This window comes from Poromitra crassiceps (genome assembly GCF_964638095.1).
Source record: "Poromitra crassiceps genome assembly, chromosome: 13".
NCBI lineage: Eukaryota > Metazoa > Chordata > Actinopteri > Beryciformes > Melamphaidae > Poromitra > Poromitra crassiceps.
Genome location: NC_139644.1, coordinates 25536860 through 25549646, shown reverse-complemented (window position 1 = coordinate 25549646; position 12787 = coordinate 25536860). Strand labels below are relative to the sequence as shown.

At 41.8% G+C, this 12787-nt stretch overlaps 1 protein-coding gene and 1 pseudogene across 2 annotated transcripts; both read left to right on the top strand.

Annotated features, from left to right (window-relative positions):
- Positions 1-657: 657 nt before the first annotated feature.
- LOC310788333 (perforin-1-like) lies at positions 658-3401 on the top strand (annotated as a pseudogene). The gene is made up of 5 exons: positions 658-1190; positions 1325-1459; positions 1531-1745; positions 1945-2106; positions 2600-3401. The product of its transcript is annotated as a perforin-1-like (transcript).
- A 1417-nt stretch (positions 3402-4818) lies between these two features.
- On the top strand, positions 4819-12536 carry LOC310788317 (perforin-1-like). Its single transcript, XM_083649888.1, has 4 exons — positions 4819-5362; positions 5511-5649; positions 7308-7522; positions 9939-12536. Exons 1-4 carry the CDS (start codon positions 4830-4832, stop codon positions 10807-10809), a joined length of 1758 nt encoding a protein of 585 aa, XP_083506014.1. The 5' UTR covers positions 4819-4829; the 3' UTR covers positions 10810-12536.
- Positions 12537-12787: the final 251 nt, after the last annotated feature.

The window sequence follows — 12787 nt, the reverse complement described above, 5'->3', positions numbered from 1 at the left end:
CATCGCAGTCGAATGGAGTTGGCCTTTTTTATGATTAAATCTGCAGAATTGTAATTGGAACAGATAATTCATCACGATGGTCCGATGTAGAAGGCTCAGAGGTCAATGGGGGTCACATTGACGATGGTCGAGGCCATCGTCCATCGTGCCAACCCTAATTTACCCTTTTGTTTGACCCTAAGTTACAGAATATCGAACACCCATTTGATATAAGTTAGACTAGTAGTAAATATCATGATATAGTGACCATGACCATGAATAGCATGACATTATAATATGTATTATGAATAATTAGATTTTCTCAGGAGGCAGCCTACCTGTTGGTCGGTTGAAAAAAGTGTATGGCATACGTGCACATGCACACGGGTAGCCTACGCATGCGGGGTATGCAAAATGTAAAATGTCAGCTACAGTATATCGCTATGCTGACATATAGACACATGAGTGCAGACCCAAGAATAACAACAACAACAACAACAACAAAAAACTAATGAAAATGAATGATTTGGTGAAAATTAATAACCTGTTTTTAAACTGGTAACATGATTATCAAACATACAATTTGATCTGGCAACTTTATTTGAACAGAGATTACAATATCACTTGATCACTTCAATTTATTTTTCAGGATAAACCATCGGCAAAGTTCACAGCGACATGTTTCTGTTGAACCTCTGCCTCAGTGCCGCCCTCCTGCTGTCCCTCCCTCCCTGCATTGATCAGTCCTGTACATCAGGGACGGCCAACCAGTGCAAAGATGCAGAATTTGCCCCGGGGACCAACTTGGCAGGAGAAGGCTTCGACATCACCCAAATGAAACGCAAAGGAGCCTATGTGATCGACATGAACGTGTGGAAGCACAAGGACAAGACCTGCAGGCTGTGTGCCAACCCGTACCTGGAGGGCAGGAAGCAGAAGCTGCCCTTGTCAGTAGTGGACTGGAGACCAAATCAGCTGTGCGCAATGAAAGTGTCCAGCAAACTGCATCGATCCAGTGAGTCTCTGGTCAGTTCCAGCATCTCTAAGGTGGAGAACAACTGGAAGGTCAAACTAGATGTCGATGTGGGGGGTAAAAGTGGGTCGCTGATGTTGGCTGGCACTCAATCAAAACTGGCTCAATACTCCATGGAGAAAACCAAGAATGACAAGTTCAGTTTCACCAGCCAGAGCATGTCCTGCGAGTACTATAGGTAAGAACATAGCCATTCCAAAACACACATGGGGTCTCGAGAGCGAGACCCTGAATGAAGCATTATTAGCAATGTATATATTTATGAGATAATTTTTTACATTTCTTTTCTGCCTTACTTCTCTCTTGAAACAGCTACAGAGTGTCCAGCAGTCCCAAGTTGCACAGAGAATTCCGTGCAGCAGTGAAGAAACTCCCCCAAAATTACAGTGCTGAGAAGAACAATATTACAAGCTGATTGACAACTTTGGCACCCATTACATCACTAAGGTAAACCACAGTAGGCTTACAGAAAGGCGATTTCACAGCAGGTGATTACATAGTTTCCTCTTTCATTCCAGGTGAAGCTGGGAGGAAGTCTCCAGTATGTGACCAGCATCAGGCAGTGCAAGGCCAGCCTGCAGGGCATCAGCGTGGAGGAGGTGGACATGTGCCTGGAGGTGGAGGCGGAGGCCAGCATCGGTATCGCAAACATAAAGACCGAGGCCAAACACTGCACGAAGGACATGGACAAGACAGAGAGAAAGTTCAGCTTCTCCAGCACCTTCAACGACAGGCAAGGAACATTTTCTGCAGGATATTTGTCTCTCTCTGGCCACACACTGTTATAAGGTTCTGCCATCTAAATGACTACTGTTAATGCTAGTAGTTATGTTAACATGTTATGTTAGCTACTGTTAATGCTATTAATCAATTAATCGATTAATCAATTATTAATAAATATAAATTAATTATCCTGCCTTCTCTCTCTGCAGGTTCTCAGAAATAAACGGCGGCCAAACCACAGAGCCAGAGCTTCTCTTCTCCGCTGACAAAGATCCTTCAGCCTACAAAGAATGGCTGAAGACCCTCCCGCAGTATCCAGACATCGTCTCATATTCCCTGGACTCCCTTCACGAGTTGCTGCCCGTCAACAGCTAGGGGTGTGCCGATTAATCGTATAATCGATGCATCGCGATTAGTCACGTGACGATTAAAATCGATTCACAATGTTCGATTAGCGATTTGCAAAAAATAGCAAAAAAAAAAAATCTTTTTTTTTGCCTTTTTTTTTTTTGGCTTTATTTGCAAAAAATACGGTATTTCCCCGGAAAGCAATTCCTTAACTGTAAAACGAGACCAAAACCGAAGTACTGGAAACTGGAATCACTGAAGAAAGCATGCAGGGTGGCTGTAACATGTGATGCGTGGACTTCAGTCGCAACTGAAGATAATGGAGGTACATTTGTTTGTTTACTTTAATTAATGGATACTGACAAATATACTTTGCTTAAAAAAAATCCTGTTTGGTGAAAAAGATGCATCGAAAATCGTGATTAATCGTAATCGTTTAATAATCGAATCGTAGCACCCTTAATCGTAATCAAATCGAATCGTGAGGTGCCTAAGGTGGCACACCCCTATCAACAGCCCAGTTCGGAAGAGCCTGCGCTCAGCCGTCAGCCACTACATCCTGGAGAAAGCCCTGCTGAGGAACTGCAGTGAGCCGTGCCGTGTCGGCATCAAGAGTGACCGGAATGATCCATGTCTCTGCAGCTGCCACAATGACCCCGCTGTGGGTGAAGACTGCTGCGCGAGACGCAAAGGCATGGCCCGGGTCATCATCACTGTACAGCGAGGGGCTGATCTGTGGGGCGACCAAACCACCTTCACTGACGGCTATGTGAAGATGTTCTTCAACAGACAGATGGTCAGACGCACTCCTGTCATTTGGAACAACAACCACCCCCACTGGGGCATGACTGTGACTGGGGAGCCAGGTTCTGTCAGCAGGGAACAAAGTGAAATTTGAAGTGTGGGATGAGGACAGCGGGTGGGACTACGACCTGTTGGGGGTATGTGAGCTAGACCTGACTTCAGGAGTGAAAGAGGACCTGTGCAACCTTCAGCACGGCCGGCTGTACTACAAATGGCAGGTGACATGTGCTCCGAGTCTGAGCGGACCTACATTTGCGGACTATAAAGCTTCTCCTATGAGTCAACATCTGCAGAAGCTGTATGTGTCCCGTCATGCCCAACCCGTCCCGAAGGCCTTACTGATCAACATGGGTGTGTTTGTGGATGAATCTTTCCCACAGAGCAACCAGAGTCTTTCTGCCAAGAGTCAGCAGTGTGCTGAGATGTGATAATAGCCATCCACAGCCACACTGCTGCTCATACTGAATGTACAAAATATTAGGGGCACTTAACTAAACCGCACAAATTATGTTTAAAGTAATAAACGATACAGTGCCTGGCAACATAAAAAAAAATATGGGCAGAGATGGGCGTTATGGTCCGTACGACCATTTTTTTTATACAAACAAGCATTCATGGACAAGTACAACATAGGAGGAGCTCAATAAGTAATGAGAATCTCGATAAATATTCACATTCACATTTCTTTGTTATTTTGTTATTATCTTTGTTTTGAGAGAGATTTTATTATGTATATTGTAATATGATATTGCAAGGAAGAGACAGGACCAGCTTCTTTCTGCCCCTTCTCGAACTCATCTTTGTATCTTTTTATGTATGTTGAGTGTTTACTTCATGTTTATGGAGATATTTTGTCAATACCATTTTGTGTGTGTGTGTGTGGGGGGGGCGGGGGGGGGGGGGTATTCTAAAGGTTTGTGGGTGTGGGGATGCAGGGATGATTGGATTTTCTGTTTACCAGTGTTTTGTATCTCTTAACGTGTAATTTCCTTTTTTTTTTTTTTTACTTTTTTCCTACTATGTTTCAGATTCTATTTTTCCTACTGTTTTAAGCTTGTATTTTACCTGCCCAGGGACTACGGGTGGAAAATAGCATTTCTGCTATAACCTGGTACGATGCATCTCTCCCTATTTTATAGGGTTAATGTTCTTGTACACTGTCCCTGTATTAAAAATAAAGAAAATTCAAAATTCAAATTCAGCTAAAATGTAGTAGTGAAATGTTTCAAAATGCATTGAACACGGACTGTATTTTGGGGAATGTGTGCTGCATGCCCGGTCGGTAATAGGCATGGAGATACATTATAGCTGGAAGACTTCACCTACAGACCGTTTAACACCTACAGACCTGTCAAACCACAGTTGTGGTTGTTGTTTTTTGCTCTGTTCTTGTGAAGACCACTGACACCACTGAAACCCTGATTTTGTTTGTTTCTATGTGTGAGAAACATTGTTGTTGGAGGATCTCATGAGTCATGCAGAACTTTCAGTGAACGTGTCAAACCGCAGTTTTTTTCCTCTGTTTGGTCCTGTGTTTTTATGAAGACCCCCACCCCACAAACCACACCTCACTCCTCCCTGTTTTTTCTCTTTTATAAATTACAGAACTGGCACTCACATTTTACACACGCAGCAGCATGTGTAGGCAAGATAAAGGTCAGTACCCTGATTTCCCTGATTTGAGTTCATGCAGATATATTTCAGTAGGTTTCAATGTTTCTACTTCAATAACATGTAACCTAATGAATTTAATATGGGGTGTCCTTGAGTTATTTAGTATGTGGGAGAAACTGTTCATTTCTGTCACATTTTCCATCAAGCTGAAATTAACAAACAATTTACATTTACAGAGATGACATTTGTTCACCTGATCACTTTAAGTTTTTTTTAAACTGCATTAATTTCTTTTTCAGGGTAAACCATCGGCAAAGTTCACAGCGACATGTTTCTGTTGAACCTCTGCCTCAGTGCCGCCCTCCTGCTGTCCCTCCCTCACTGCAGTGATCAGTCCTGTACATCAGGGACGGCCAACCAGTGCAAAGATGCAGAATTTGCCCCGGGGACCAACTTGGCAGGAGAAGGCTTCGACATCACCCAAATGAAACGCAAAGGAGCCTATGTGATCGACATGAACGTGTGGAAACACAAGGACAAGACCTGCAGGCTGTGTGCCAACCCGTACCTGGAGGGCAGGAAGCAGAAGCTGCCCTCGTCAGTAGTGGACTGGAGACCGAATCAGGTGTGCGCAATGAAAGTGTCCAGCAAACTGCATCGATCCAGTGAGTCTCTGGTCACTTCCAGCAGCTCTGAGGTGGAGAACAACTGGAAGGTCAATCTAGATGTCAGTATGGTGAAGAAAGGTGCATCACTGATGTTGGCTGGCACTCAATCGAAACTGGCTCAATACTCCATGGAGAAAACCAAGAATGACAAATTCTGTTTCACGAGCCAGAGCATGTTCTGCGAGTACTATAGGTAAGAACATACAGTAGCTGTTCCAAAACACATGGGGTCTCGAGAGCGAGAGAAAACCTCTTCACACCCTGAATGAAACATTATTACTGTACCAATGCAATGCATATATTTTATCTTTATTTTCTGTCTTACTTCTCTCTTGAAACAGCTACAGAGTGTCCAGCAGTCCCAAGTTGCACAGAGAATTCAGCGCAGAGGTGAACAAACTCTCCCCAAATTACACTGCTGAGAACAAAGAACAATATTACAAGCTGATTGACAACTTTGGCACCCATTACATCACAAAGGTAAACCGCAATAGGAATGGACTGACAACAAGACCATTTTTTCGAATAAATTAATTCGGTAAGGCTTTAAATTAAGGTTCTATTAATAAGCGTTAATTAATAGGTAATAAGGCTCTTATCAACACTATTATTATGTTAATAATACCATATAAGTGTTAATAATCGCATTATAAACATATTTATTGGTAGCTTATAAGACATTTATAAGCACTTTATAACCACCTTTACTAGCTGGTTTTGTTACTTCATTAAGCCTAATAAATAGTTTGTTATTACCTTATTAGCAGTTAACTATGCACTTATTAACAGTTAACTATGCAATTACTTTGCAAATTACTTTGCAGGTACCTTATGAGCCCATGCTCACTTCCTGGATAAGCGATGAAAATTTCAGAAAGTTGGTTCCAGTGTTATTCAAGAAAAACCTCTTGTTGGCTGTTTAGAAGGCTCTGGGAGGCTATTTGCATTTTTGTCCCATCATGCAATTCTGACTCTCTTAGAGACACAAAACCCTGAGTGAAACACACATCTCTCAGAATCATTCCTCTGGCCGTTTGGCCATTCAGACATCTGCCTCCATTGCATAATAAGTACATAATAAATGATTTATTAACCTTAATAAGGCACTGTTCTCGCTTTAGATCCGGTACCTACAAAAAGCATAATAAGTGCATAATAAATGATTTATTAACCTTAATAATGCACTGTTCTCGCTTTAGATCCAGTACCTGCAAAAAGCATAATAAGTGCATAATAAATGATTTATTAACCTTAATAATGCACTGTTCTCGCTTTAGATCCAGTACCTACAAAAAGCATAATAAGTGCATAATAAATGATTTATTAACCTTAATAATGCACTGTTCTCGCTTTAGATCCAGTACCTGCAAAAAGCATAATAAGTCCATAATAAATGATTTATTAACCTTAATAATGCACTGTTCTCGCTTTAGATCCAGTACCTACAAAAAGCATAATAAGTCCATAATAAATGATTTATTAACCTTAATAAGGCACTGTTCTCGCTTTAGATCCAGTACCTACAAAAAGCATAATAAGTCCATAATAAATTATTTATTAACCTTAATAAGGCACTGTTCTCGCTTTAGATCCAGTACCTACAAAAAGCATAATAAGTCCATAATAAATGATTTATTAACCTTAATAATGCACTGTTCTCGCTTTAGATCCAGTACCTACAAAAAGCATAATAAGTGCATAATAAAGGAGCATAATAAGTGCATAATAAAGGATTTATTAACCTTAATAAGGCACTGTTCTCGCTTTAGAGCCGGTACCTGCAAAAAGCATAGTTAACTGTTAATAAGTGCATAGTTAACTGCTAATAAGGTAATAACAAACTATTTATTAAGCTTAATGAAGTAACAAAACCAGCTAGTAAAGGTGGTTATAAAGTGCTTATAAATGTCTTACAAGCTACCAATAAATATGTTTATAATGCGATTATTAACACTTATATAGTATTATTAACATAATAATAGTGTTAATAAGCACCTTATAAGAGCCTTATTACCTATTAATTAACGCTTATTAATATAACCTTAATATAAAGCGTTACCATTAATTCAGGCGACTTACAGAAAGTGACACATTGGCTTTCACAGCAAGTGATTAAATTGTTTCCTCCATCGTTCCAGGTGAAGCTGGGAGGAAGTGTGAAGTCTGTGACCAGCATCAGGCAGTGTGAGGCCAGGCTGAAGGGCTTCAGCGTGGAGGAGGTGAACATGTGCCTGGAGTCGGAGGCGTCCGCCAGCATCGGTTACGCAAACATAAAGACCGAGACCAAACACTGCAAGAAGGACATGGACAAGACAGGCAGCAAGTCCAGCTTCTCCAGCACCTTCAGCGACAGGCAAGGAACATTTTCTGCAGGATATTTGTTGCGTCTTCTCTCTTCTGTCACACACTGTTATTGAGTTATGCCCTCTAAACGACTACTATTAATGCTAGAAAGGCCTAACTGTGGTCAACTGAGGGCTATTTTGAATCATCTTTGAGTTGAAATATATATTTCAAAATGAAATCTTTCCATGATTTTTCCTACAATGTTGCAAGTCCCAAAATCATACAAGGATATATGGGGCCCTATCTTGCCAAAAGCGCTAATTTAGCATTTGTGCTCGTTTAATGCTGTGCGCAATGCAAATTGGGGGCGGGCACAAGCGCATACCTGTTATAATTGTACTGAGCATAGGCGTGCCACATGCCAAAGCAAGTGTTTCAGTGCTAAAATGTGGGGATAGATGGCATTATCCTATCGTCAGCAGCGCGCAATTACTTTGCGCTAAGAGCTTTGAAAAGGACCTCTTACTCGCTAAATACCTCCCTGCGCTGGGTTGCGCACCGTAATCTCCGTGCAGCACAAGTGCAGTGCAGTGCAAAGTAAAATTCCTTTTGGATATGTCATTACGAACAGCCTTGCCACGTCAGGACATCAAATGATGCTGCTAAAATTGGGTATTAGCAGATAATTCAGTGAGGCAATCAACTATAACTCACTGAGAAACTTTTATCACATCGCAAAGAGGGAAATGAATTGGGAAAACTTGTTGGACAATGGACATAGGCTATTTACCTTCATAACCCGGAGGGCCGTTGGCACCACAGACGATCTGTCAATAAGCTCACTCCATCTCTTTCTGTCCTCGCACGAGTGAGTACACTCTATTACGCATGGAGAGAATTATAGCATATTGTATGCCTCGCGCAAACAGCCATTGCGAGACGGGAATCTGATTGGTTTTGATTGACGTAATGCCCAGCATTGCCTGGCCACACCTGGGAATAATTCTGGTAGTTAAGAGCGCCCAAATCCCGTTTGCGCAGGCATTTTGGGGTGCAGATGATTTTGGCACGGCTCTAATTTTGCGCTTGCGACACGTGCCATGAACGTTTCCGCATCCCCGCCAAAAATTGCATCTCCAACATATTTCGGGGCTGTTTTAACTTAGAAATCAGGGAGGTCACGTCTACCAGACAATTATATCACTTTTAAACAATTACATTTCTGTATAAATCATTACAATTATGCTCCCCTGAGGTGGGGATGCTTTTTTTTGCTGCTGGGCGGGGGTGCAAAAATCGGCACAAATGCGCAAGGCGGACTGTTATCTTGCCTGCGTTAAGGCACGCGCAAACAGGTGCGCAAGCGCTAATAGGGGATATCGCCTGTACAAAGATAGGGCCCATGGTAGTTATAATTATACTGCCCCATTTAGTTGGCAAAAAGGGCACTTGGACATTAAGGAGCAAAAGGGCAGGTGCTTGGGCACCCTCTGCACGTGCCTGGTGTTAGGGCTATGCATGCACTTTATGTCAGAAAGGTGTCTTTCCCTTTAAATATGTTTATGCTCCCAAAAGAAGCATATGGATTTTTTAATAATCAATTCTGCAAATTAAAATTAAATTACTGCTAAAGCTGTGTTCACACCGAGATATTTATTCTTCTCTCTGTCACTTGATTCAACCCTTTGGAATCGCTCTGTCGCTGTGTTAAAATCACTTGTTAACAGGCACAAGAATTGACGGACATCTGGGGGCTATAACGTTACGCAATGTCATGATGTTTGTCCACTACGAGCCACCGTAGTTGTTTACAAGCTAAGCCTATCAGCGTGCTCCTAATGCAAGCTCTTTACCGGTAGTACAGACTTAACTTCATGTCAGCTGTCAGCCTGTCAATCAGCTGTCAATGCGGTTTGTTGCCACACAATAAACCAGCAGTTTGTTCCAAGCCAGTGTGATCCTTAACTCACTCTCACACGGCAGCCAATCAGCGTTGAACAGCGAGCGACTGATGCCAGCGAAATTTCGCTCGAGTTGGGATATTTCATCTCGGGCGACGAGCGAATTTTCGCCCTATTGCTCTGTGTCTGTGTCGTGCCCGGGAGAAAATATATCACTCGTTTGCATTGACTTGTATGTAAACTCGATGTCAGTGAAAAACTTTAATAGGTCGGTGTGAACGCACCTTAAACCGATTAAAAAAAAAGTGTTTTTATTATTTTGACATTTTCTTTTAGATTTAGAATGTAAATTGTCTACAAAATACATTTTAATGTAATGTAATTTCACATAACATCATTTGTTTTTTTGGCCCACTTCCCTCCATCCAGATTAATTGTTGGTCCTTCATAGGAAAGAATTTGGGCCCCTCAGCCGCAAACCGGTTTTCCTTTTAAGTGTTAATGCTTCAATTAACACTAAAAAGGAAAGATCTTCTGGCTCTACACACCTTCACAAAAGCATCCTGCCTTCTGTCTCTGCAGGTTCTCAGAAATGAAAGGCGGCCAAACCACAGAGCCAGACCTTCTCTTCTCCGCTGACAAAGATCCTTCAGCCTACAAAGAATGGCTGAAGACCGTCCCGCAGTATCCAGACATCATCTCATATTCCCTGGACTCCCTTCACGAGTTGCTGCCCGTCAACAACCCAGTTCGGAAAAGCCTGCGCTCTGCCATCAGCCACTACATCCTGGAGAAAGCCCTGCTGAAGAACTGCAGTGAGCCGTGCCGTGCTGGTGTCAAGCGAAACCAGAACGATCCGTGTCTCTGCAGCTGCCAAAACGACGCCGCTGTGGGCGAAGACTGCTGCCCGAAACTCAAAGGCATGGCCCGGGTCATCATCACCATTCAGCGAGGGGTCAATCTGTGGGGCGACTACAACACCGCCACCGACGGCTATGTGAAGATGTTCTTCAACGGAGAGATCAGAGCGAGACGCACCCCTGTCATTTGGAACAACAACCACCCCCACTGGGGCATGACTTTCGACCTGGGGAGCCAGGTTCTGTTAGCAGGGAACAAAGTGAGATTTGAAGTGTGGGACGAGGACAACGGGTGGGACGACGACCTGTTGGGAAAATGTGACCGATACCTGACTTCAGGAGTGAAGGAGGACCTGTGCATCCTTAATCACGGCAAGCTGTACTACAAATGGGTGGTCACATGTGCTCCGAGTCTGAGTGGACCTACATGTGAGGAGTATAAAGCTTCTCCTATGAGTCAACATCTGAAGAAGTTGTATGTGTCACGTCATGCCCTCCCTGTCCCAAAGGACATATTGATCAACATGGGTGTGTTTGTGGACGAATCTCGCTCACAGAGCAACCAGAGTCTTTCTGGGAAGAGTCAGCCATAGTGACGCTTACATTGAATGTACAAAATATTAGGGACAACTTAACTCTTTTCATGAAGTACAGTGATGAGGTGAATCCAGGTGAAGGTCATGATCCCATATTGATTTCCCATATTAAACCTATACCAATCACAGAGGAGGAGATGTAGATAGAGATGCAGATGAGTTAAGAGGTGAGTTTTTAAACTTTGAGACATTCAACGTTCTAATTAAATTTCACATGCTCAGTTTGTATACTGAGAGATTGAGAGTAGAATTAGATTAATGTACCGCAATGGAGAATTTCTAAACAAATGGAGCTCATCAGCATGAGCAGAACCTTCAGATGACAGAAATATGTTCAAATAATGGGGCGAAACATGTTCAAAATTTGAATGAAAGCAGCACTGTAGGCTACATATTATAAAAGCGTCCAAACTCACCGAATGCAAGCACACTCAAAGCTTGAGTTGCATTAAGGTGCAGGGCCACAAAAAGTCACAAGTGTTGAAGACGAAGTAAGCCAGTAAGCAAGCCTTCATCAGCATGCTGATGAAGGCTTGCTTACTTCTTCTTCAATACATATTATAAAAGGACTACAGTCTGAACTGGTTTTGTGGAATAATTTAAATTGCCTCTATCATCAAGATAATTTCAAGTCTTATATAACTGCATATTTGCTGCATTTGCTGCATATTTTGTTCATGACACTGAAGGTGTTTGGCCTGGTCTTTAACAGGACAGCAAACTTACAATAGGACATCTTAATGTTACTGCAAGTTGAAACAAAAACATTTGTTTTGTAAAAGACTGTTCTTTGCAACTTTTGCTTAAACCAGCCCTAATGTGGCCAAATACTCTCTTAGTTTCTATAAGCAGGTGTCAGCAAGCTAGTGCCATCTCTGCCACACGAAGGGTTAACCAGCAGCACAGAGTGCATAAGTGCACAACGAGCATTTTTGTAGAAGTGTTGAAGTGCCAAATTACCTATTTCACATTTGAAATAGGTAACATTTGTAGTTGCGCAGCCTGTTATTTAGGATATTTACGGTAGTGACCCATGATACTCTGCCTCTGATTGGTTAGCCTCCTTGCACATGCATTCCCCATATATGCTTGCTTTTGAAAGGAAGAATTGAGGGACTTCTCAATTCTCTCCAAAAAGTTACAGCAATACAGTATGTACATATTTTTGCGTGGTGAGGCCAACAAAAAGTATTTAAAGTTGTGATCATCTTTGAAGAGGGAAGGCAAACTTGTGTTGTGAGAGTGACTATACCCAATACCAAGAAGTAAATGCCAAAGAATATCTTTCTACTGTATGCCGATCTTTCGGAAAAGACTAAAGAGTCTCGACACACCTTTTCAGGCTCCATCTGGGCCCTTCTTGATCTAACTTCTTTCTCTCTCTTTCTAAAAAAAAGAAAAAAAAATACTAACCTAAACTAAACTTGTACCACTGTTCCTTCAGAAGTTGTAGTTGTCATAGACTGTGCTACATAGTTGATTGCTCTATTGCTAACAAAAATGTGTTATTGTAAGTCGCTTTGGATAAAAGCGTCTGCCAAATGATGTAATGTAATGTTCTATTTTTTGCTTGATTTGAGTCTTTTAATGTTGAACATTTAGTTTGTTCTTTTATATGAATTTTAACTTTTTCACTTTGTCTCAATGCTTTTAATGTCTTATGTAAAGCAAATTGAATTGCTTGTTGCTGTAATGTGCTAAATAAAGATACGTGCCTTGCCTTACCTTGTAGTGCTGTAATCCATAACCTTTCATACTTTCCTTGATACATTTCTACATAAAATGTTGTATATTTACAGTTTCTCCACATGGATCATTAAAGTTTCATCTTATCGTACATGTTGTAGACAGACACTCAACCTTTCCTGACTTCTATCTTGCTGGCTCTGCACTCAGTGTGTGCAGTGAGATCACATATCTGGGTCATATTATCTCAGATGACCTGTCTGATGACAAGGACATCTATCGACAGCGT